General features: G+C 46.7%; 1 protein-coding gene across 1 annotated transcript in view; it reads right to left on the minus strand.

Annotated features, from left to right (window-relative positions):
- Window positions 1–24019, minus strand: part of NRXN3 (neurexin 3) — a 1738078-nt gene extending 1714059 nt beyond the window's left edge. The window contains 1 exon segment of the mRNA XM_070378549.1: window positions 23311–24019. Coding sequence (XP_070234650.1) covers window positions 23311–24019 — 709 coding nt within the window.
- Between the last annotated feature and the right edge of the window lie 308 nt (window positions 24020–24327).

Below are 24327 nucleotides of genomic sequence, written 5' to 3' on the forward strand. Positions count from 1 at the left end.
GTAATCCAGGCAAAGACATCCAGAGAGCAGGGGCGGCGGGGGAGCCCCGAGGGGCTCGAGAGCAGGCGGCTTTCACGAGCACGTGCGTCCACGTGAGAGCACGTGCGCGCTCACAGCCTGCCCGCCCCCACGCCCAGATGTCTGCTCCCAACACCACCTCTGGCTTCTGCCCCAGTCGCTTCAGGCAAGTGGAGCGAACTGAAGGATGGGAGAACTGATGGTCTGTGTTCCCTCCCCTCCCCAGCCCTGCCACTGACCTAATTCTCCACGAGAGGATTTTTTCCTTTTTGGTCCTGCTTGTTTGTAAATCATGCCACCCCAGTGCGCACACAGCTTAAGGCGGGGCCTGGCTAGGAAGCCCGGAGACGCGAAGCTTCGAACCGTGGTCCCAGCTGCTGTTCCTCAGGGCGGAGGGTCACAGAAGTCTGAGAACCTCAGAAGGGTGGGGAGTGAGTGGAAGGTGGAAGGAGAGAGGCACACCATCAAGGTCAGCCCAATTTTACATTCTTACTCTGCCCTTTTCTGAACTAGAGGTGCTATATATTCTAAAACGGGCCAGTAGAACTCTGCCTTATATATGATTTGGGGTAAGTTTCTTAATTCATCTAGGTCAGTGGTCTCAATGAATGACAAAGGATATTTTGACCCGGGTGTTAGGACCCCTCGAGTATGTTGTGCAACTGCTTTAAAAAAAAAAAAAAAAAAAACACCTGTCAGGAAGGAGACTGACTTTAGTTTTAGGAAGAAGATATAGTACTTTGAACTGGAAAAACTGACCTGGAAAAAAATTAGACCTGTCAGAAAAAAATCAACACAAAATGGAACTGACAGCGGCTAAAAATTCATGTGGCAAAATTGGTTATTGACTGAAAAATTGAAGGAGGAATCAAACATTCTTGACAAAATTTAAACCAGCAGATCTGATGTGAGAAAACTGGGTATGGTAGAAATGATGACCATAAAAGAATGTTCACAGTGGTAGGAGCTACATGGGCAAAATTTGATAGGCACACAAAAAAGTAACTGATCGATGAATCAAATCTATGCTACAGAAGACACGTGGAGCAGAACTGATCTTGTAAGAAATAGTTAAGTGAAATAAAAATGAATTAGAAAATTAAGAAATGGTTTAACTATGCTGAAGAAAAAAAAATGAAGAATTGCACAAACTCATTTACTTCTAAAAAACACTCCCTTAATAAAACTGTTTTAGTGTTTGTATAATCCTGATTATACTGACATAGAGTTAAAAGGTTTCAGGGTCAAATTGCACAATCAAAACATCTTGATAAATGCTGAAGAAAAATATTTATCTCAGTGGTCCTATCCAGCTGCAATTTTTTCCCCAATAAAAGATCAGAATAGAATGTGAACAAAATTATACAAATAATTTACTGGAAGATGATAGCATGAGAACCAGCTTTCCTGCAAGAATGATTCTCACATTAATAGATTTTATTTATTTATACTTTAAGCAATTTAAAGCAATTTTAGAAACTAACAATGGATAACTGTATTTTCATTTTTCCAAGAAAGAACAAAAACCTGAAAATGACACTTTGTATAACCATAGTTTCTTAAAGAGAAAATGGCATTTTAACACCCTAAAAATAAAAGGGCGTTAATTTCAGAATTAAAAAAAAAAATCTGAATGCATCTTTACAATAAACTTCTACATGATGTTTAATTTTCTCATTTTCCTGAAGAAAGATGAAATTCCATTCTAACTCTTTTGGGTGTCTTTTATCCTACTGAGTGGAGGGCAGATGGGTAGTCTCTCTGTAGCTCAGCCTCCTCATCCATAAAATGGGAATAAAAGACAGAACTACTCACACAGTGCCTGCAACATACTAAGTGTTCAATAAACATTAGTCTAAAACCCAGGAAGCATAAGGATCTAGCTGATTCCCAGCCTTAGACTGTACCCCTACTACTTCAAGCTGAAAATTCTTTAGATGTTCTGAAATATAAATACATATGGTAAGAACAGCCATAAAGTGTGGTTTGACTGGGACAACCCCGTCTTCCTCTTCACCTAACAAGAAAACACATGTGGCCGGAAGGAGGACCTGGGAGGGCAAGTGAGACTGGGAAGAAAGAGCCGCTATTGGAAATGCACAGCTGATCTCTGGACTGTGGGCGGGACTCACGCTGTGCGGCTATTTGGGGAACAAGTCTCTTAAGGTTGGCGGCGAATGATACTTGCTGTGGCTTTCTTGTTCCAGCAGCCTCACCTTCACCTTCTCCGCACAGAGCTTCCTTTAGCTAGAGATTCTATTCCCCAGTTCTCCGCTGTAGGATACTGAACTCTGGGTGGAGATGTTCATGTTTATGCCGCTTATGAGACAAGATCAGCACCCTGATGCTGTCACACTGAAGGCCTCTCTCTCAGGCCCCAGACAGTTCTTCATCCATCCATCCACCAGTATTACCCATCAACCATATCCCAAAGAAATACGTAAAAGACATAGTTCCTGCCAAGAATTTTAGACTGATTCACCTTGTCCTTGGACCCAACAAGTGACCACACACATAGGCGGCCCCTCTCCACTGCTTTCTCCTTATTCGTCCTCATCTTTAGATATCAGTCCTCAGAGGGGCCTCCCTGATCCCTCCTTTTCTCATTAGATCCCCCTCACCTTATTCTTTCCACCTACAGCACTCATCACAATCGTAATCGTACATTTATGGGTTTATGTTGTCCACAGCTCTTATGTGTAAGCTCCATGAAGACAAGCGCCACAGCTGTTTTGATCTCCATGGTTTATGCTTGGCAATCAATGTCCTTTTGAATCAATCAATTCTCTTTTCTCAGCATGATGTAGGGGAATGTATGCTAGCCTGAGAGTGACGATCCCTGGGCTCTAGTCCCAGTCCCCTGGCCACTTGCTGGCCTATTCTAAGTTAGCTTGCCTCTCCAGGTCACAGTTTCATATAAGAAGAAGGTTCGATTGTGATGTTCAAGGTGGGGAAGGGGTGATAAGATGTATGTGTCGGGGGTACATATGCAAATCGTAACAATAGTCATCTTACAACTTGAGCCAAGCAAAAGATTTCCACAGAAACTTGACCAAAGACCTCTTGGATAGTAAGACTATGTGAACGACAATGAAATGACTTGGAGATCATGGGTTATAAAAGACAGAAAATACAGGATTCCAGCTCAAGTAGTTCCTGGTTCACTTACAGCCCACAGGATGGAATAAGACACCATGGATAAAGGGTGGATGGTGGGGAGGAGTTCCAGGACAGCTTGTTTGTGCCTGAATTGGGATCAAAGTCATTCGAGTGCAGAAGGCAGAGAAGTCGTAAGACAGGTGAGTGAGGAGAAGAAAGGCGGTCCCCCTCCATGCTAGAGACACCCCAGTTAGGCCACCAGAAATAGGACTGGGTCTTCAATGGTCAAAGAAGCCATCATTCAGTTTCAGATTGAAAGGGGGACAGAGTGAGGTGATGGGAATGCAAACTCCAGATCAGCCAACTGCCAGACTCATGTCTCAGGCAGATAGATTGCTGTCTCTTTTCAATATGAATCCCTCATTTATAAAACCAGAGAAACAACAGAACCTTCCTGGTGAGGGTGGTTGGGAGAATCAAAGGAAGTCACATTTGAAAGCACTTAGCCTAGTGTCTGAGGGCTTCCTAGGTGGCACAGTGCTAAAGAATCTGCCTGCCAATGGAGACACAAGAAACACAGGTTTGATCCCTGGGTCAGGAAGATCCCCTGGAGTAGGAAATGGCAACCCATTCCAGTATTCTTGCCTGGAAAGTTCCATGGACAGAGGAGCCTAGTGGGCTACCATCCATGGGGTCTCAAAGAATTGGACATGACTCAGTGACTGAGAACCCAGGCATAGACCAGTATCTGGTACATAGAAAGCATTTCATGAGAATTAGTTCATCATCACCATTGTTATTAAATTTGTGAGTGTGTGCTCAGTCGTGTCCAACTCTTTGCGATGCTATGGACTGTAACCCATCAGGCTACTCTGTCCATGGGATTTTTCAGGCAAGAATACTGGAGTGGGTAGCCATTTCTTCCTCCAGGGGATCTTCCCAACCCAGGGATCAAACCCCCACCTTCTGGCAGGCAGAGTCTTTTACCACTGAGCCATCAGGGAAACCCTTGTTATTAAATTTAGTCTATCAAAATAGACAACTGATAAATCATAAGATTTCCATGATATTAGTAAAAATGATACTTAGTAAAAATGATTAGAACTGGGCACAAAGCTAAACTCAGCCCTAAATCCACTTGCTTGAACTGCGATTCCTGGCCAGAGACTCAGGCTACACCAGCCTGCCTGACCACTGGGTCCAGAAAAAGCCCTGGAGCTCCTGTAATTCCTTGGAGTGTCTTAATCACACCCTGAACTTGAGTCTTTGCTCTGCCAGGGTTGAAGAGGGATCAGTGGAAGCACAGAGACCACTGCTACGCTATGCTTCTCCTGTCAAAGCATCCATCACTTGATAATTGCCTGGTTAATTAAACAGCTTGAAGGCATGACTGTCTTGTTCATCACTCTACGCCCAGTACTTCCCCTAACACACAGTGGGCCCTCAGTAAGCGTGTGTTGTTACACGGGGTGGGAAGAAGTTCCTTTCAAATAACATCCCTGGATTTCAGTATAAGAGATTTCATGTGAGCATGCATGCTCACGTAGGCTCCATTTCTTGGTTCTCATCACACGCCAGCTGGGCCCCTAACACCTCAATTTCTTGTGCTTTGAAAAATGTTCGAAGGCGTTCCCCTTCCTCCCTAGGCACCCCATTCTGACTTACGCTAGATAAGCAACTTCAGATTGCTGAACAGCAATATACAACACAGCTGTTAGAAAATTCCTGTGTCCTGAAATTCCTGGAAAACCATAATGCACAACAAGCATTTAGAGTATGGACCCAGGATCCTTACCCCCAGGCCCAGAGTCAGAGATGGGAGGAAGGCAGCAGCAAGCAACTGGAACTGAGCCTTGACTTCCTGAAAGTATTGTGCTTCCTTTCCAAGGGCCCCACCCGGGGCAGAGAGAGAGAAACCACAGTGAATTAATTGCCAGCACTTCCATCACTGGCTGGTGAGCCAGGGGCTTCTAGCGTCTCCAGTTTGGGGGATCTTTGTCTGAGCTCACAAGAGCCAGAATGAGAGAAGTCTCTTCCCCAAGCCCAGGAGAAGGTCAATGGTTTTGAGCTGAGTATGACTGCTAGTACCCTATGAGCTCAATGCCCAACTCCAAGAAAAAAAATGGCCAAGTGAACAGTATGAAAAGGCAAAAAGATATGACACTGAAAGATGAACTCCCCAGGTTAGTAGGTTACCAATATATTACTGGAGAAGAATTGAGGAATAACTCCAGAAAGAATGAAGAGATGGATCCAAAGCAAAAATAACGCCCAGTTGTGGATGTGACTGGTGATGGAAGTAAACTCTGAAGCTATAAAGAGCAATACTGCATAGGAACCTGGAAATTTAGGTCTATGAATCAAGACAAATTGGAAGTGGTCAAACAGGAGATGGCAAGAGTGAACAATGACATTTTAGGAATCAGTGAATGAAAATGGACTGGAATAGGTGAATTTAACTCCAACGACCATTATATCTACAACTGTGGGCAAGAATCCCTTAGAAGAAATGGAGTAGCCCTCATAGTCAACAAAAGAGTCTGAAATGCAGTACTTGGGTGCAATCTCAAAAATGACAGAATGATCTCTGTTTGTTTCCAAGGCAAGCCATTCAATATCACAGTAATCCAAGCCTATGCTCTGACCAGTAATGCTGAAGAAGCTGAAGTTGAACAGCTCTATGAAGACCTACAAGACCTTCCAAAACTAACACCCAAAAAAGATGTCCTTTACATCATAGGGGACTGGAATGTGAAAAGTAGGAAGTCAAGAGATACCTGGAGTAACAGGCAAATTTGGCCTTTAAGTACAGAATGAAGCAGGGCAAAGGCAACAGAGTTTTGCCAAGAGAACGCACTGGTCACAGCAAACACCCTCTTCCAACAACACAAGAGAAGACTCTACACATGGACATCACCAGATGGTCAATACCAAAATCAGACTGATTATATTCTTTGCACCCAAAGATGGAGAAGCTCTATACAGTCAGCAAAAACAAGACTGGGAGCTGACTGTGGCTCAGATTATGAACTCCTTATTGCCAAGTTCAGACTTAAAGAAAGTAGAGAAAACCACTAGACCACTCAGGTATGACCTAAATCAAATCCCTTACGATTATACAGTGGAAATGACAAATAGATTGAAGGAATTAGATCTGATAGACAGAGTGCCAGAAGAACTATGGACAGAGGTTCATGACATTGTACAAGAGGCAGTGATCAAGACCATACCTAGGAAAAGAAATGCAAAAAGGCACAATGGCTGTCTGAGGAGGCCTTACAAATAGCTGAGAAAATAAGAAAAGCAAAAGGCAAAGGAGAAAAGGAAAGGTGTATCCATCTGAATGCAGAGTTCCAAAGAATAGCAAGAAGAGATAAGAAAGCCTTCCTCAGTGATCAATGCAAAGAAAAGAGGAAAACAATAGAATGGGAAAGACTAGAGATCTCTTCAAGATAATTAGAGATACCAAGGGAACATTTCATGCAAAGATGGGTACAATAAAGGACAGAAATGGTATGGACCTAACAGAAGCAGAAGATATTAAGAAGAGGTGGCAAAAATACACAGAAGAACTATACAAGAAAGATTTTCATGACCCAGATAACCACAATGGTGTGATCACTCATCCAGAGCTAGACATCCTGGAATGCAAAGTCAAGTGGGTCTTAGGAAGCATTAATACTACCAACAAAGCTAGTGGAGGTGATGGGGTTCCAGTCAAGGTATTTCAAGTCCTAAAAGATGATGCTGTGAAAGTGCTGCACTCAATATACCAGCAAATTTGGAAGACTCAGCAGTGGTCACAGAACTGGAAAAGGTCAGTTTTCATTCCAATCCCAAAGAAAGGCAATGCCAAAGAATGTTCAAACTACCGCACAATTGCACTCATCTCACACGCTAGCAAAGTAATGCTCAAAATTCTCCAAGCAAGGCTTCAACAGTATGTAAACCATGAACTTCCAGATATTCAAGCTGGATTTAGAAAAGGCTGAGGAACCAGAGATCAAATTGCCAACATCCATTGGATCATAGAAAAAGCAAGAGAATACCAGAAAAACATCTACTTCTGCTTTATTGACTATGCCAAAGCCTTTGACTGTGTAGGTCACAACAAACTGTGGAAAATTCTTCAAGAGATGTGAATATTAGACCACCTGACCTGCCTGAGAAATCTGTATTCAGGTCAAGAAGCGACAGTTAGAACCAGACATGGAACAACAGACTGGTTCCAAATCGGGAAAGGAGTACGTCAAGGCTGTATATTGTCACCCTGCTTATTTAACTTATATACAGAGTACATCATGTGAAATGTCGGGCAGGATGAAGCACAAGCTGGAATCAAGATTTCCAGGAGAAATATCAGTAACCTCAGATACGCAGATGACACCATCCTTATGGGAGAAAGCAAAGAACTAAAGAGCCTCTTGATGAAAGTAAAAGAGGAGAGTGAAAATGTTGGCTTAAAACTCAACATTCAAAAAACTAAGATCATGGGATCCACTCACATCACTTCATGGAAAATAGGGAAACAACGGAAACAGTGACAGACTTTATTTTCGGGGGCTCCAAAATCACTACAGATGATGACTGCAGCCATGAAATTAAAAGAAGTTTGCTCCTTGAAAGAAAAGCTATGGCCAACCTAGACAGCATATTAAGAAACAGAGACATTACTTTGCCAACAAAGGTCTGTCTAGTCACAGCTATGGTTTTTCTAGCAGTCATGTATGGCTGTTAGAGTTGGACTATAAAGAAAGCTGAGTGCCAAAGAACTGATGCTTTTTAACTGTGGTGTTGGAAAAGACTCTTGAGAGTCTCTTGGACTGCAAGGAGATCAAACCAGTCTATCCTAAAGGAAATCAGTCCTGAATATTCATTGGAAGGAATGATGCTGAAGCTGAAACTCCAATACTTTGGCCACCTAATGCAAAGAACTGACTCCTTGGAAAAGACCCTGATGCTGGGAAAGACTGAAGGCAGGAGGAGAAGGGGACAACAGAGGATAAGATGGTTGGATGGCATCACCGACTGGATGGACATGAGTTTGAGCTGGCTCCAGGAGTTGGTGATGGATAGGGAAGCCTGTTGTGCTGCAGTCCATGGGGTCGCAAAGAGTCAAACACAACTGAGTGACTGAACTGAACTGAACTGAAAGCATTTTATGTTTAGCTCACAAGTTCTCAGGAGAAGGCAATGGCACCCCACTCCAGTACTCTTGCCTGGAAAATCCCATGGATGGAGGAGCCTGGTAGGCTGCAGTCCACGGGGTCGCAAATGTCAGACACGACTGAGTGACTTCGTTTTCACTTTTCACTTTCATGCATTGGAGAAGAAAATGGCAACCCCCTCCAGTGTTCTTGCCTGGAGAATCCCAGGGACGGGGGAGCCTGGTGGGCTGCCGTCTATGGGGTCTCACAGTCAAACACAACTGAAGCGACTTAGCAGCAGCAGCAACACAAGTTCTTAAAGAAACACAAAGTACAAATCAGAATGCCCACTCACTAATCTTGGGCAAGTCCCTTCACTCCTCTGGGTTTGTTTCTTTTGAATCACTGAGCCCTTGATTCCCATGAGATTCTAATGTTCTAGGAGTCAGAAATTGTATTACGTTTATGAGCAGAACATCCAAAACCCTCAGAATCATCATCTCTAAATGAGGCGTAAGTTTCTACATGTAGACATTTTTTCAAATGAACAGACCTCTCCAAAGGCAGACAAAGAGTTCATGTGAATGGTTTTTTGAAGCTAAATTATACAGTCTTTCGATGCTGTTTTATTATATTCCGATGCATGCCCCAACTTCAACCAGGTAGAGAAGGTGTACTCTTTCATTGAGTGCCCAGTGAACAATTTTAAGCAGCTCTCCTTTGTCCCTAGTTTCCCTTCTACATCTCCAACCATTCGCTTTACTCTGTCTCAGGGATTTCCTTTCTTCTGCTACCCTATGTATTAAGGTTCTGAGTTTATCCTCCTTTACCTCTCAATTAGACTCCTTGCCTGGACAACCTCACTCCTGCACCTTACCCTACAACAACAACCACCACCCTGACCTCTGCCCAGCCCTATCCTCCTCCCCAGCATGACCCTTGCCCCCACCTGCCTCTGCACATCTCCCCACAGGTGTCCTGTAGGTGCTGAAGAGAAAGTGGGCGAGATACAGACAAATCATTTATCATCATCCTTCTCTCACCTTTACCCCAAATCTGCTCCTCCCACTGACTTTCCTAGTTACCCCTACGACCAAAAGAGCATGTGATCAAAGCTCTTCTTCCCTCTTTGCAATTATCATCATCATTAATAATTAGTAATAATGGCTAACATTCATTGAATGCTGACTGCATGCCAAGCATTGTTCTAAGTATTCTATGTGTGAGATCTCAAACTTCAAAGCAATCTGAAATGGTGGGCACTATCATTACACTCCGGAGAAGGCGATGGCACCCCACTCCAGTACTCTTGCCTGGAAAATCCCATGGACGGAGGAGCCTGGTAGGCTGCAGTCCATGGGGTCGCAAGGAGTCGGACACGACTGAGCGACTTCCCTTTCACTTTTCACTTTCCTGCATTGGAGAAGGAAATGGCAACCCACTCCAGTGTTCTTGCTTGGAGAATCCCAGGGATGGGGGAGCCTGGTGGGCTGCCGTCTATGGGGTTGCACAGAGTCGGACATGACTGAGGCAACACAGCCGCGGTAGCAGCATCATTACACTCGTTTCACAAATAGTGGAATTGCTACACAGAAAAGTTAAGTCTTTTGCCCAAGTTTACACAACTAGTGTGTGTCAGAGTCAAGGTCTAAGTGCAAACCCACTAAAGCTCATTGCCTCTCGGAGCATGAAGTGCCTCTTTTTAACATCTCTGCAGTTGGCCCTTCTTCCATCACTACCCTCCCAGGAGTGACTCTTCTATCACCAAAGTCACCCAATCGCCTCTACCTGGATCCCCAGCTTTCCCTCTCCCAATCACCAACCATTCCATCACACAAACTGCTCCTAGAGCCACCTTTCTTTTTTAAAAAAATAAAATTTCATTTCAATATAGTTGATTGACAATGCTGTGTCTTTCTAAAATTCATATCTGATAGTCACTGCTCAGTTGAAAAGTTTCCAAGGGCAGGAAAATATAATGTCCTGAATACATGCAAACATTTAAGACCCACACTACCTAAGTCCTCCCCATATTCCTCCTCCATGGTCCTCAACCCTTTAATTCAGCCACATTAACAACAGCAAACTCCTAGCAAGAGCCTCTTGCTGTTTCACAGGGTCCCCTGAATGTCTTTTTCCCCCAGTCTACTAATTAAAGCTTCAAGTCCAACCTGAGGGTTTCCACCGTGAAATGCCCTTCAGCCCGACTCCCGCCATGAGCACACACACACCGCAAGCAGGTGGAGCGCTGCCTTTTGAACTGCTCCACAAACATACCATGTGGTATCTTAGCAGCTCTAATGTACACAACACCTCTTTGCCCGACAGGCTTTCCAACTGGACCATGAGCTCCTCAAGGGCAGGGCCCAAGCTTGTACACAATAGGCACTCACTCAGTCAATGTCAGAAAATGAACTTATTCCAGTAAAGAGATGGGCTACTTCAACATACAGATGATTATACATCAAGGATTGCTTTGCAACTGTTTGAACATACTTCAAAGACTCTGTTCTCTTACACAATCTAAAGTTGCCCCGGCGAACACTATGATTTTTTAATGCAAAAAAAACTCTGCAATAGCAGATAATATTAGTCATTCTCAAACACTGAGGCTTCTGAAAGTGGAAGATGTGACTGGAACAACTTCCTATGGGGCCCTCCAAAGCCACCTGGCCAGGTCAACCAAGACCACCACACACAGAGCTGAAGACAGAGTTGAGGAACCCAACGCACATCCCACTGGCATCGGGGATACGTTGGGTATCAGTCCCCACCTGAAATCTGCAAGCCAGCCGTGGGGGTGGGGGATAAGTGAGTAACTATTGCCAACTAGAGATTCAACTAGAGATGTAGAGATAAACATAGATCTGAGTCTTGACCAGTGACCTCCAAAGCTTTCTGCACCAACTCCCCACTACGAAAAGTCATTTTACTATATTCTCCTGAGAGATGTATATTACATGTACTTATAAATCATTTGTATACAGGTTAACTTTACACATTCACTATTTCCTACCTGTATCCCCTTAAATGGTCTTTGCACTTACCCTGCTTTTTTGGCCATGTCACACAGCTAGTGGGATTTTAGTTCTCCCACCAGGGATTGGACTTGCCCTGGACAGTGAGAGCTCAGAGTCCTAACCACTGGAGGGCCAGGGAATTCCCAATGTGTCCCTTTCTGAAGCCCACTGACCTAAGGAATATCTTCCCATCTCCCGGAACTGCAGAGGATGGACGTGATGACACCCCAGGACCGTGGAGTCCTTGGTTCACAGGCACGTGCACACCAGCACAGGTGTCGCTCCAGCACTCCGCACCCCGCCAGGCAGTAAGACAAGGCCACACTGTGCCTTCCACGGTCCCGCAGCTCCAAGCATCAGAATTCCTCCTCCTAGCTCTGATCGTTTCCACCCTCCAGCCCAATATCCTCCCCCTCCTCCACCCACATGGCAGCTCTTCCCACATCCAAGGACACTTATCTAGTCCCCAGTGAGCCTCCCCTTCTCCAGGGAATCCACGAAAGCTGATGGAGCCTCTCCATCTCCAGTGACAACACCGCGCCTGCCTCCAACAGCCATTCCACACGCATTTACATGGTCCCAGGCTGGCTGCTGCCTATAATTGTTACAGGAAACCACTGGTTGTAAACAAACAAAGTCTTTCTAGTTCATCCTCAGCTAGATCAAGCCAAGTGGAGTGTACGTGTGTGTGACTCAGATTCTACGAAAACCGCAGCAACCATACCACTTTCCTTATTAAAAGGAGGCATGTCTAAAGGTGGCCCACTCTACGTGGTCCAAGCCATAGCTGTAATCAATGTATTAAACAGACATTAAGCTCACGTTCTTGGGAACCTGCATCCACCCATCACGTAAAACATGAATGCAGGCACACATACACACAGAGTAGGCTTCATTAAGGCCACAGACATTTGGTGACCACCTGCTTTTTGTCAGAAACCAGAGACATGCCATTTAGCCTTCCAGCCTGTAGCGTTAATTCACAAAAGGAAACAGGGTCTTCCCTTGGCTTCATGTCTTAGAATTCTCAACGAGAACTCCTCCTCATGTATACTCCTGTGACGGGAATCAGGAAACCCAACGGAGCTACTACAACTTGCATTAAGGATGTGAAAACCAAAAGGAGCTGAGAGACACATTAAAACATAGCCAGTGGTTATATATTCTACACAGCAAAAAGAAAAAAAAAAATTTAGCCCCAATCTGCATTAACACAAGACTGAAAACTCAGTATCAGGATGGTGGTGGTTTAGTCACTCAGTCGTATCCGACTCTTTGCAGCCCCACAGACTGTAGCCCCCTAGGCTCCTCTGTCCATCGGATTTTCCAGGCAAGAACACTGGAGTGGGTTGCCATTGCCTTCTCCAGGGCAATATCAGGAGGAGCAAACAACAAAGTTCCCACAGCAACTAAAACCCAATCATCTTCTTCCCAAGTGGCAATTACCACTTGACTATGTGAGATGCCCATTTCCTTCTCTGGGCGTGTGGTTGGTGGAAACGGGCCGGACAATGGGGACTGCCACAGTAGAAGTCGGTGACTCTGAGTACATTTTCATGCTCTGAGTCAAAAGGATGTCTGTGGGCTTTGCTCTTAAAAGCAAACTATTTTAAACCATGAATTATGAGACAAATTCTCCTATCTTTGCTGCAGTGTCAGTAAAGTGACTGTCAATGGGGAGGTGGCTGAGAGCCAAGACTAGCCTCATCCCCTTTAGGGTGCAGGAGGGGATTTGCTTGGCAGGTTTCCAGTCCGTGCCAATGCAGGAGCAACATCTTCTAGCCCTGCCTAATCCTCTCCCTGGGAGACTTCTTCCCAACAGTGCCAAAAACATGGGACACCCAAGGCAGCCTGGCAGAGTCGGAAACATTTCTGAATAGGGCATATGCTTCCAAGGCCAGTTTCCAGGAATAGCTACTCAATGCTACATCGAATCATACCCTTGTCTTTTTTTCTTTTTTTTTAAAGCATCCTACTAGGCTTTTAAGCAAAATCTTGATGTGTGTTGGGGCGTCTGATCCTGGCTGCCACGATAGACTTGTCAAGCAAGTCCAATCCAATTCCATTTTCCTCTATTCCATAGCATTCTGGAACTTCTCACCTTATTTCTGAGCCATTACATATTTCCAGGGGGCTCCTTGGAAATTCAGAGATGCTGAAAAGCTTGCTGAATATGGAGGAAGATGGGACATTTTAGGGGGATCAAATTAGGCACAGATAATAGAGCCAGAGATGGGGCTAAGCATGAATCCTTCAGAGTGCAAGCTCCCCAGGAACGAAATGACTGGAGCATGAATCACCTGCTTACATCAGGATTTCTTCCCACATCAATCCCTCCCATGTCATTTAAGATTAATCACAAGCAGTTAATTCTAAATAACTCAGTGGTGTGTATACTGTTAGTGCTATATTAGAGAATCCCTTATGAATTCTACTTTGTGCAAGGGTTAATTCCTCCAAAGCATCATCCAGAAATGTTATGACCTACCCATTAGCCCCACCCACATGGCCCATCACAACGGTCAGATTGCTTTAATTAAAATGAGGACCAGTGAGGAAATGTCTGAGAAGCAGACTTTGGCCTGATGAAGGAAGAGCTCCACAATACTCTGTAATCAGAGATATATCAGGATGCTTTGGAAAGTACCAAGCCCCTGCCGTTGCCACTGCCCGGGGTTTTTTAGTCAGGGAGAGATGTCTTACACAGTTGAGAAGAGGATGTGAAATGAATAATTAGACCCAATGACCTTTATAGTCCCCTCCAGTAACTTACAGCCCGTGGTAACTATACTATTAATAATACAGTATTACATGTTTAAAAGTTGCTAAGAGAGCTGATCTTAAAAGTTCTCATAATAAGAAAAAGCATGTTGTAACTATGTAGCATATTAAAAAGTAGAGACATTACTTTGCCAACAAAGGTCTGTCTAGTCAAAGCTATGGTTTTTCAAGTAGTTATGTATAGATATAAGAGTTGGACTATAAAGAAAGCTGAGAGCTGAAGAATTGATGCTTTTGAACTGTGGTGTTGGAGAAGACTCCTGAGAGTCTGTTGGACTACCAGGAGATCAAATCTGTCAATCCTAAAGGAAATCAGTCCTGAATATTCATTGAAAGGACTGATGCTGAAGCTGAAACTTCAATACTTTGGCCACCTGATGTGAAGAATTGACTCACTGGAAAAGACTCTGATACTTGGAAAGACTGGGGAGAGGGGGACGACAGAGGATGAGATAGTTGGATGGCATCACCAACTCGATGGACATGAGCTTGAGTAGGGTCCGGGAGTTGGTGATGGACAGGGAAACCTGGCGTGCTGCAGTCCATGGGGTCACAAAGAGTCAGACTGAGCAACTGAACTGAACTATGTAGGGTGATGGATGTTAAGTAGGCTTATTGTGGTGAGCATTTTGCAATACAGACAAATATTGAATTTGAAATTATGTTACACACCTGAAACTAATTTAGTATGTCAATTATGCCTTAATTAAAAGAAAGTTCCCTCCAAATGTATCATCCCATGATTGTTAACAAGCATCTTGGTTTTTGGTTTTGGGGGAGGGGCAGATTTTTGTGTTTGTTTTTGAACACCTTGGTTTTCAGTGCATCACACAGGCAGAGCCATGACTAGAAGGCGGTATAAATGTCTTCCTGACCTCTACACGGGTCACAGGACCTGTGGGGCATCCCTTACAGACGATTTCTCCCATGGCACCAGAGCACCCCTCTGATGCTTCAGTGTGACTCCTTATAAGAAGAGACTCACAGCATACTGCCTCAGCCTGAGCTCCAGACTTGCCTTTCCTGACCGAGATCAAGCAAATATGCTGTGGGACGATCATTAGTCTTTCAGAATCTCACGGATGAGAGGCTTAACACCCCCCAGCCTGCTCTTCCTCATTCCCTTAGCCATCCAAGGCTAACCATGCGAGAGACAGGACCCCTTCTGGAGAGAAGCCTGAGAGAATGAGGAAGGTGGAGACCATGAGTGTTGGGTGGGCCCTTTCCCACCATGTGGATCACAGAGAAGCAATGTCAACCTTGCTCATCCCTCCTGGCAATGGGTGCTCATTTTTATTTGACAGCAACCTATTGGGTAAACAAGCTGTACACTCTCTCACTGCACTTTTTCTATTCCAATCATGCATGGAGGAAAGGTTATGGGGTTGCCTGGAATGCCCCGCCTGCCAGCGGAGGCACCAACCCTAACACTGCCGACAACCATGGGATTATCAAGACACTGGCCTCTAAGGACTTTACATCAGCAAACAGGACCACTTCAGGAGAACCAAATCCACAGGCAAGAGGAAAAAATGTCAGAGAAGGCTTGGATGCATACAGGTCCCTGGAGAAACATAAAGGAAAATCTCCCCAGAGCCACCTTCTTAGCTGCAAAGATACTGTACTTAAACAAGAGCCTCGGTAAAACCAAAAGGATATAAATGCATTTCACAGCTTAAACCAAGAGCTTCCCATTGCCCACAGCCTGCATCCCTGCCTTCCTTTCATCCTCAGCCTCTTTAGGACCTTGCACAAACTTCCAGAAAACTGCATCCCCCTCCCTCCCTTGAAGAGCTGACAGCATTCATGATTTTTAGGTCCACACACCAAGTAAGTGGAGCTGGAGAGTTGGGCTGGATGACGATGAGATGAATTTGTTTTTAAAAGCTGCTGGTACCAGTTCTTAGATGTTAAAAAAAAAAAGTTTTTTGGAAAATACATTATGTTGGAATATCGTGGCTAGCCGTGAAGGTTTGAGCCCAGACACAGATGACGACACATTTAAAGGGGCCCCATATTGCTTTTAAATAGGTCACCCAAAGACATCAATTTCTGGAGAACAACAGCAGTAATGACAACCCACTGGCACTGTCAGTTCCCAAACAGATCACAGAGGCAGGCCTGCCGAGCCACGCTTTGTCCCTCCCCTCTGTCAGCCGCAGCCTGCCACCTGTAACACGGCCCGGCGCTGAGCTGCGCAAACCAAGCATCCCAACCTCAGCTGCGAAACCTCAGGAGGGCCCCAGATGTGTCCCCTGCTTAAACACAAGCTTGTTCCTCGAAATTTACAGCAAACATTTCTGAACACATCCTCGTTACCCACTGCATATCATACATGTCCCCTGCTCCCCACCACGCCTCCCCAAATCATGTTCCTCTCTGCCTTCATCCTCCCGTGCTCCGTCCCCATGGCTCCTCCTGCCCTGTTGGTCATGAACAGAAAGGAAACGCGTCTGTGATGAAGGGTCAGGGGTCACTGGGGAATCACTCATACACCCAGAGCAACATTGCTGTCGCTGGACAGCAACAAGCCTTCTTAACAGAGGTGGATCCACAGAGGGGGAACCAGAAGCTCGTGAGGTCAGGCATGCCTTAAGAAAAAAAACAAAAATCACAAATACAATAATATGCATGGGGCCTTGAAAAGGGACCATGCAAGTGAAAATAGGCCAAAAGTTTAATTTTGTGGCAAATCCGCCTCTGCCTCTGTAATAATCTCCCCTCCCACACACACAAAGGAAAAGGGAGGAATAAACACAGAGGAAGGGAGTTTGGTTTTGCTATCTGGGAAGAGAGTCAGAAGACAGCAGGAAAGCAAGAAGTGCGAAGGATGAATCCTGGAGCTCCGTCTTTGACCGCCAACCCTGGGTGGGCTGCCGGCCACTTCCTGGTACCTGGGAAATCAAAGGCGAGTCTGAAGAGGTCATGCGGTCCATCCAGTGATGCTCCAGCGTGGGGAAGCCGTGCAACTTCCTCGGGACCCATGGGTCCATTCCCAGGCGCTTCATTTCAAACCAGGGTGGGAAGTGAATACTCAGACTCATTCATTCTCTCTCATTCTCTCATCGCCTCTCTTTCTTTCCGACTGGGAGGAGCAGATCTTCTGGGACTGGCCAAGCTGATAACCTCCTGCACCAGGAGTTTGACATTTTGCTTATCATCAGCAACCAGGGAGGCAATGCTCCATTTCACAATGGAGACACAGGCCATTTGTGTTAATGAAGGCAGCCTAGGAGCGATATAAAATGCTAGGTTGAAGATCTGGGCTCTGGAGTCGCAGGGCCACCTGCCGAACAGGCAGCATCTAAGCTTGCCCTCACGCTGTCTACCTGCAAGATGAATGGCACTCTCACCTATTCTGTGGGACAGTGAGGCCTGTGCTACCCCCTCTATGGGATGCCTTGTGGACCGGAACGCCACATTTACGGGGCAAAGAGCTCTGAATCCAGTCCAGCATGCACCACTGCTGTCAGTGACCCCAAGCTCTTAGGCAGGGGTAAAATGGTAATGAAATTAGATTCTAGATGCTCCCGAAATTCCCCTCCTTTTCTTGCTGCTGCCTCTCTAACAAGGATGAAGGAAAATGACAGAGGTGGGGGTAGCTCAAAGGGAAGCTTCAAACCTTCTATGAAACCAAATTGACACAAAATCCATTCTTACACCCACCAGGCAGCCAACAACCCAGAGTTAGGACTCCTTCTTTCCCAGAGACTGTGCTGATCATTTTATATGTTTCGTCTCCTGTGCTCTCAACTACCTAACGTATGATTTCTTGTTATCCCTGCTTTGCTGCAAGGCAGGACAGCACAGTGGTTAAGAGTGTGGGCTCTGAAGCCAGACCCTTGAGATATATACTCCGTTCCAGTCTCTCCCTGGGGGGAGTTACTTAGCCTTTGTCCCTCAACTTCCTTATCTACAAAAGTAGAATAACAATAGTGTGTCAAGAGTGGTTCTGAGGGTCACAAAAGCTAATACAGAGCAGACCTGGCCGGGTGACTGTCAGCTGCTCTTATCATTGTTGTTATTATTATTGTTGAGGATGCTGAAGCTTCCAAAACCATCTCCAAACACCGCGTGTAAGTGGACAAGCCTTCATGTAAGTCCAGAAGCTGTGCTCTTAAGCATAGCACCAAACCTTCATCAAGTTTTTGATTTCTCTGCTCCTCAGTTTCCTCATCTGTGAAACGGGGCTAGTTAATGGTATCAACTGCATAGGAGTGTTGTGAGAATTAGATGAGACCATGCGTAGGAAGCACGTAGGATTCAGGCTGGGGCGGTGCTCAAAAATAGTAAATAACATCACTATTACTTTTTCTAAGGAAGGCTGCTTGATCTCTGGAGCCTTGTCCCAAAGTCTCTCTCACTCCATTTCCACCCCTGACCCCTGCCCCTGGGGCCTCACTTCTCTAGAGCCAGTGACCCCAGGGCAGTAGGAGGCATTGGGGAGGGCATGTTAGCTCCATCCCCCCAATACACAGCCCACACCCCACCTCTTCTGTCCTGTGAACAGGGGACTGAGCTGACGGCAGCTGCTCTGGGACAGGCTGTGAAGGGAGATAGGGGACTTAAAGATAATTAAGATGATTAGCCCCCCAGAGCTGGGCCTGTGGTGTCTCATCACCAGATGCAAATGCAAGTTCAGGGCTCCTGGAAGGCTTCTGGCAGAATGCCCGCCCGCCCCTCAACCCTGATGAACCCGAACCAAGCCTTATCCAAGGCCCACCCTCTCTGCAGCCCACAGCTGGAGTGCGGGCTGGGGTGGAAGGAGAAGGCTGCTCTCCTTGTACCACAGAAGAGGGTACAAGGAAGAAGCGTCTCCTGTCTTTACAAGGAGGCGGAGACGCTATTGTGAGGAGGGGAGTGGGGGGAGCAGTTCAAAAAAAAATTGCTCTTCCCTCTCAGTTAAAAGAAGGATAATTGGAGCAAGTGGAAGGCGGCGGCTCTGTCATTTAGCATGCAGCATACCCAGGAAATCTCGCTGGGTAATCAGGAGGAGAGGACGAGAAAGAGCAATCAGACCCCTATTCAGGCTCATTTAGCGACAGCCCCCGCTGGCTGGCTGGCTGGCTGGGCCGGGGGAGAGCGGGGCTGGTCCTAACGCCCGAATGCTGGGTGGGAAATCGAGTCCTCCCTGCTTCTGGGCTTGTCTCCACCCCAAGGGGAAGGATTCTGAAAAGGACCTAGACTGGCCTCTTGATGACTCACCACTGCCCACTCCGATCCTCGGCCATAGGGGTTGCCTGAGATTAGGAACAAAGCCACATTACTATTCAGGCAGCAGGGGCAAGGGCGAGGGGAAGAGACGGTGATATTTTTATACTAGTGCCCCAAACTCCTCCTAAACATGGGAGGAGCCATGGCAATCACTGGGACCTTCGCTATAGCATCGGATGTCTCTGGCTCTTGGTAAAACTTCGGAGGTAAGCACCTCTTCTTGGAATACCTTTCCATCTTAGTTCTGGCTTTGAGAAATGGGAGAAGAAATGGAACGTTCGCCATAAAAAAGAAAACTAATTAAAATTCACTTTCGGGAAGGCACACCAAGGCCACACGGTGGTACTGAGCCATCCATCAACCAACCTGAGTAGGATGTCAGCTTCAGACGGCGGGAGGGATGCGGGATGGATGGGAGGCTCGTGGAGCCCACACCACCATGTGCTTGTCCTCAGACTCTGGCCCCTATTACCTGCACCCACAGCTGTACCTCACTGGGGATCCCCACCCCTGAAAACTTAACAACTGAGACTCAACAAGTCGCTTTTGCCCTGGGCACCTGCCTAAGTTAGCAGGAAAAGATAGCAGACAAAGAACCGATTTTTCTTTTTGCCGACTCAACAGGACCTCATGTCACCTCACTGAAATTAACCTAAAAACACAGGTGTACAAATGATCTTTGACACAGGTAGACCCATGGATTAAGATCTGATCATTAAGATCTGATCGTAGAGATCAACCTGTGGAAACTTCCCCACCTTTCCTTGGCCCCACCCCACCTGCAGCAGGCTGGTTTCAGGCTAAATGAACCCTTCAGGGAAGCTGGTACTGAAACGGAGACACTTTGGCAGTGAACCAGTTCGTCATGGCTATAAGATTGTTGAGAAATTCAATACCTGCACGTTCACAATTGAGAATGTTTTAAAAACAAACAATCAAGCTAAACTCATGTCAAGGTAATGACAAGCCCCCAATAACCAACGAGAGGGCTGCTGTCTGGAGGCTGCTGGGGGCACCTCTTTATTGTCCAGTGAGCTTCAGAGATGCCCCAAAACAGGACTGGGCTAAACAGAAAAAGCCAGGTGAATATGTCCCACGCAGCAGGATTATATTCCAAACCAGATATGCATAATTTTAAAGTTATTTTGAGGCAAGATTAAAAGTCATCTTGAACAAATCTGAAGTTGAAAACCCAAACATTTGATTTATAAACATAACAACCTAGAAGAAGAAGAAAAAAAGTCCAGGACCACCCGCCTCTCTCTCCATCATGTGCCAGAATGTTCAATGTGACCATTAGCTGGTTTGGGAATCTTGGGATGAAGTTTCCCCAAGTAGGTTGTGTGGGGTTCAGTCTGCAGCCAAAGTCTTTTGCCACAAGAAACAGAAGATAACTGTGTCCATAACTTGTCCCCCGCAAACCCAACTCTCCCACAGCAACTATCTCCAGGGTCTTGTGGGTCTTACCTAGAAAAGATACCCAATGGGAGGTCAAAATCGCCCAAAGCAAATAGAAGAGATGGGCCCAGCAGTGAGTTCTTCCTGGGGTGCAGGATGGAGACATTTCCAAGCCACTGAGGCATGGAAAGCCAGACAGGCCAAGCAAACATCAATACCGCCAGCATGCTAGAAGCTAATGGACCGCAGAGAGCGCCTCCAACAGGCCCCGACCACATCCATCTGAAGCTGCAGGAGCCCTCCCAGCTCTTCCTGCCCTTGAACTGCTAAAGCATGAAGCCCTCACACAATCAAACAGCACAGCCCATCCTGCAAAGTGGGATGATCAGAGGCTTGGTACACAGCACCCGCTGCTGGGACCAAGTCCCCGGGGGTTTCAGTTCTGTGACATTTGCAATTTAAAGTGGGCGAGAGATGAGGCCAGAGAGGCACCCTCACTGCCCGCTTTACACTGTCTTTAGGAAAACGCAGGTATTTGTTTAGGCTGTTTGTCTTGTTTTATGCAGATCGGCTTGACACTCAGCAGCTGCTGTGGGTGTTTTTTTTTTCCCCTTCATATTTTACAGGTGAGTCTTCCCCCTGCTTACTCTAAAAATTAACTGTGTGGAGAGAACGGATATTTTCTAAAAGCCTGAGATGCATCTTTGTGATTGATTAGACATAATGACAATTACCAGGAGCAACAGGCTTCAAGTCACCAACAGTAAATGCTGGTACCTCCCCCAACATCCACCCTCACCTCAGCCATTGCACTGCTCCAGACCAACCAAGTGTTAGTAGTTAGTGGAGTGCAGTTAATACTAAGTCTGTTTACTGTATTATGTACCGTGAGAATAATGAAATATGCCGCGTTTGCCTTCTACAGATAGAGGCATCAGTCCATAGCCACGAGATGGTCTGAACCCTATAGAAAAAAAACCATCATTAAAATATATATATTGTATTTAGCTATTAAAAAGTTGACTGCTTATCATCTACTCTGAAGAAACTCCTCTGGAGACCTCAAACAAACATACACACACACCCAAACCAAATAAATAAATAAATAAATAAGAGAGAGAAAAAATTGTATACATATACAGTATAGAGATTTCTTCCTGCAGAAAAGTGCTGATCCAAACCTGCCCAGAGGAAATGAGTTCTTTTTAAACACAAAAAATGCAATCAGGGATAATCAGCAAGTTAACAACACACTTGCAAACACTCTGGTCCCTAGAAAGGAAGAATGCCAGCTCCCAATGCCAGTTCTGAGAACAGAACAGATCCTTTGGGCGAAGGAGAAAACAAGTGTTCATGTCAGCCTTCAGGAAGAACTTTCTCCAAAGCCCAGAAGCTCTGGAACAGCGGTCAGCTCCAGGGGGACCTGCTTGTGGTAAGTGCTTCAGTAACCACTGTCCCCAGATGACTCTGTGGGTTGGGGCTGCCTCTACCCCTCTGCCCCATCCCTCCTCCAGTGGACTCAGTGAGGAATAACAGAGGTCAGAAAAGGACTTCTTGCATGTCTTGCATCTCCCTCTCTGGCAACCCACCCACAAGAAGGGAGGTGTGATGGCAGGCCCAGAAGAGGAAAGAAGTACTCTTGCAATAGCCCATACTTGACCTACAAGGAGGCTCCCAAGAAGATCCCCAGAGTGTCCTGGTCTCCAGCATGTATCACCTGTGAAATAAACTTTGTTTTGATTTAAAGAAATGTTTTAATACCTGCTAGTTAGATAACGTTCATATCAACCACAGCTTTAGGAGTTGGGTGGTTTCAGGGAAAGTGTAAGGAACGTCTGTAGACACTATTTTTAATTACAAATCCCAAGGCAGTAGGGTAGCACATGAATGAAGGGATTGTGGGAGTCTGCACTAAGACACCCACCTGGCCCCACCTACCTGACCTCCCTTGACCTGTTGGTTCCCAACTTTAGCTGCACAATGAAATCACCTGGGGGTCTTAGTACGAGGAGGCGAGAAGTCCCCCCCAAAAATGCCCTGTCTACCCATCAGACACCTTCCAGAAGACTGTGGGAGGAGGGGCACAGCTGAAGGGCTGGGTTGACAGCAAGGCCAGGTGTGGACCCACAGTCTATCAACCCTCATTCTTCTTTGCACCAGCATTCCTTATGTTAGGGACGATAAGGAGAAAGTGATGCGGAGTGTCCCGTCTATTCACAAGGGCCCAATTCTCAAGGGATCAAGAGGGCCATAGACAGCCACTTTGCCCCTTTCCATCTGACATCTGGCCTTGTACTGACCCTTCGAAGCTTCACCGCGGTGGAAAGAGCTGAGCTGGGGCTCAGATCCTATACTCTATCCAGCCTTTTGAGCAGAGCCAAACATCTGTCTAAGGAAGGAGCCCCTGGTTGAGTAGTCAGGATTCTCTCCTGCTGAGATCTGATGGATTTTTTTCCATTGAGAGAAAGCCAAGGATTTCTACCACACCCTCGGGGAAAGAGACCCAATTATCTAACAGGCAGCTAAAGAGGCGGGTCAATGATAGAACTGGTTTCCCTCCAGGCGATCTTGATCCTTACCCAAGCCGTCAGGGGTGGGCTCGAGCTCAGAGGGGTAGAGAAGAGGACCCTTACCTTCCGAGCACAGCTTGCCGCCATAGCCGGTGGTAGAACAGTCACAGGTGGGGTGTCCATCCAGGAGAAAGCAGATGCCGCCATTTTCACAGGGACGCTCGCCGCAGGGCCCCTCGGCATCCAACTGGACACCCTGGCTTCCCAGAAGCCGGGGCTCTGAGTTGCCGTACTTGAGATCCGAGATTAATCCCTTGAAGCTGGGCATGGCCTGCACCCCATCAAGGGTCAGAGCAGACGGCCGGATATCGGCGGGAACGCCGCCCAGGAACAGGTCACTGACCACGTCCATGTAGGGCCGCTGGGGCTGCAGCTCCGCGGACCGGCCCTCCCCGTCGAGCACCAGCACTGTGCGCAGGCGGTCGCGGCTCACCATGACGAAGTGCCAGCTGCTGTCGTTCACCCGCTTGCCAGACAGCACGGCGGTCTCCGCACAGTCCATGCTGAGGCGCAGCTGCACACGGCCGTCCACCAGGGAGAGGCAGAGGAAGTCGCAGACGCCGCCGTCGTCTAGGTAGAGGAGCAGCCCCGCGGACACGTTGGTCTTGAACTGAAAGCTGAGGTCGCTGCGCGTGCTGGCATCCCAGCGGAGGTAGCGCGCCCACTGGTTGGGGAGGCCCATGAACTCCAGGCCCAGGCAGAGCCCCAGCAGGGATCCCAGCAGGAGGCTCACCTTCAAGGTGAAGAACACCGAGTGCATGGTGAAGCTCATTCTGGCCAAGCCCCAGGGGCCCGGAGGCGGGGAACGGCCCTCGGGGGACAATCCCCCTGCCCCACCTCCTTTGAAGTGGAAGGCAGAGAGGAAGAGGAGATGGCTGGGGGACAGAGAACACACAAGAGGGAGGAGGCACACACACACACAGAGAGAAGAGGATGAGGAAGGAGGAAAGAAAACCAGAAAGCCCCTGGTGGGCACCCACAAGCAAGAAATTCAGTAAGAGACAGAGTGGGGGAAGGACGGGGCAGCAATAGAGGAGGTCAGTCAGGCGGGCGGGGGACAGTGAGGGTGCAGAGTGGGGA

The sequence above is a fragment of the Bos mutus genome, chromosome 10 (assembly GCF_027580195.1).
Source record: "Bos mutus isolate GX-2022 chromosome 10, NWIPB_WYAK_1.1, whole genome shotgun sequence".
Classification (NCBI taxonomy): domain Eukaryota; kingdom Metazoa; phylum Chordata; class Mammalia; order Artiodactyla; family Bovidae; genus Bos; species Bos mutus.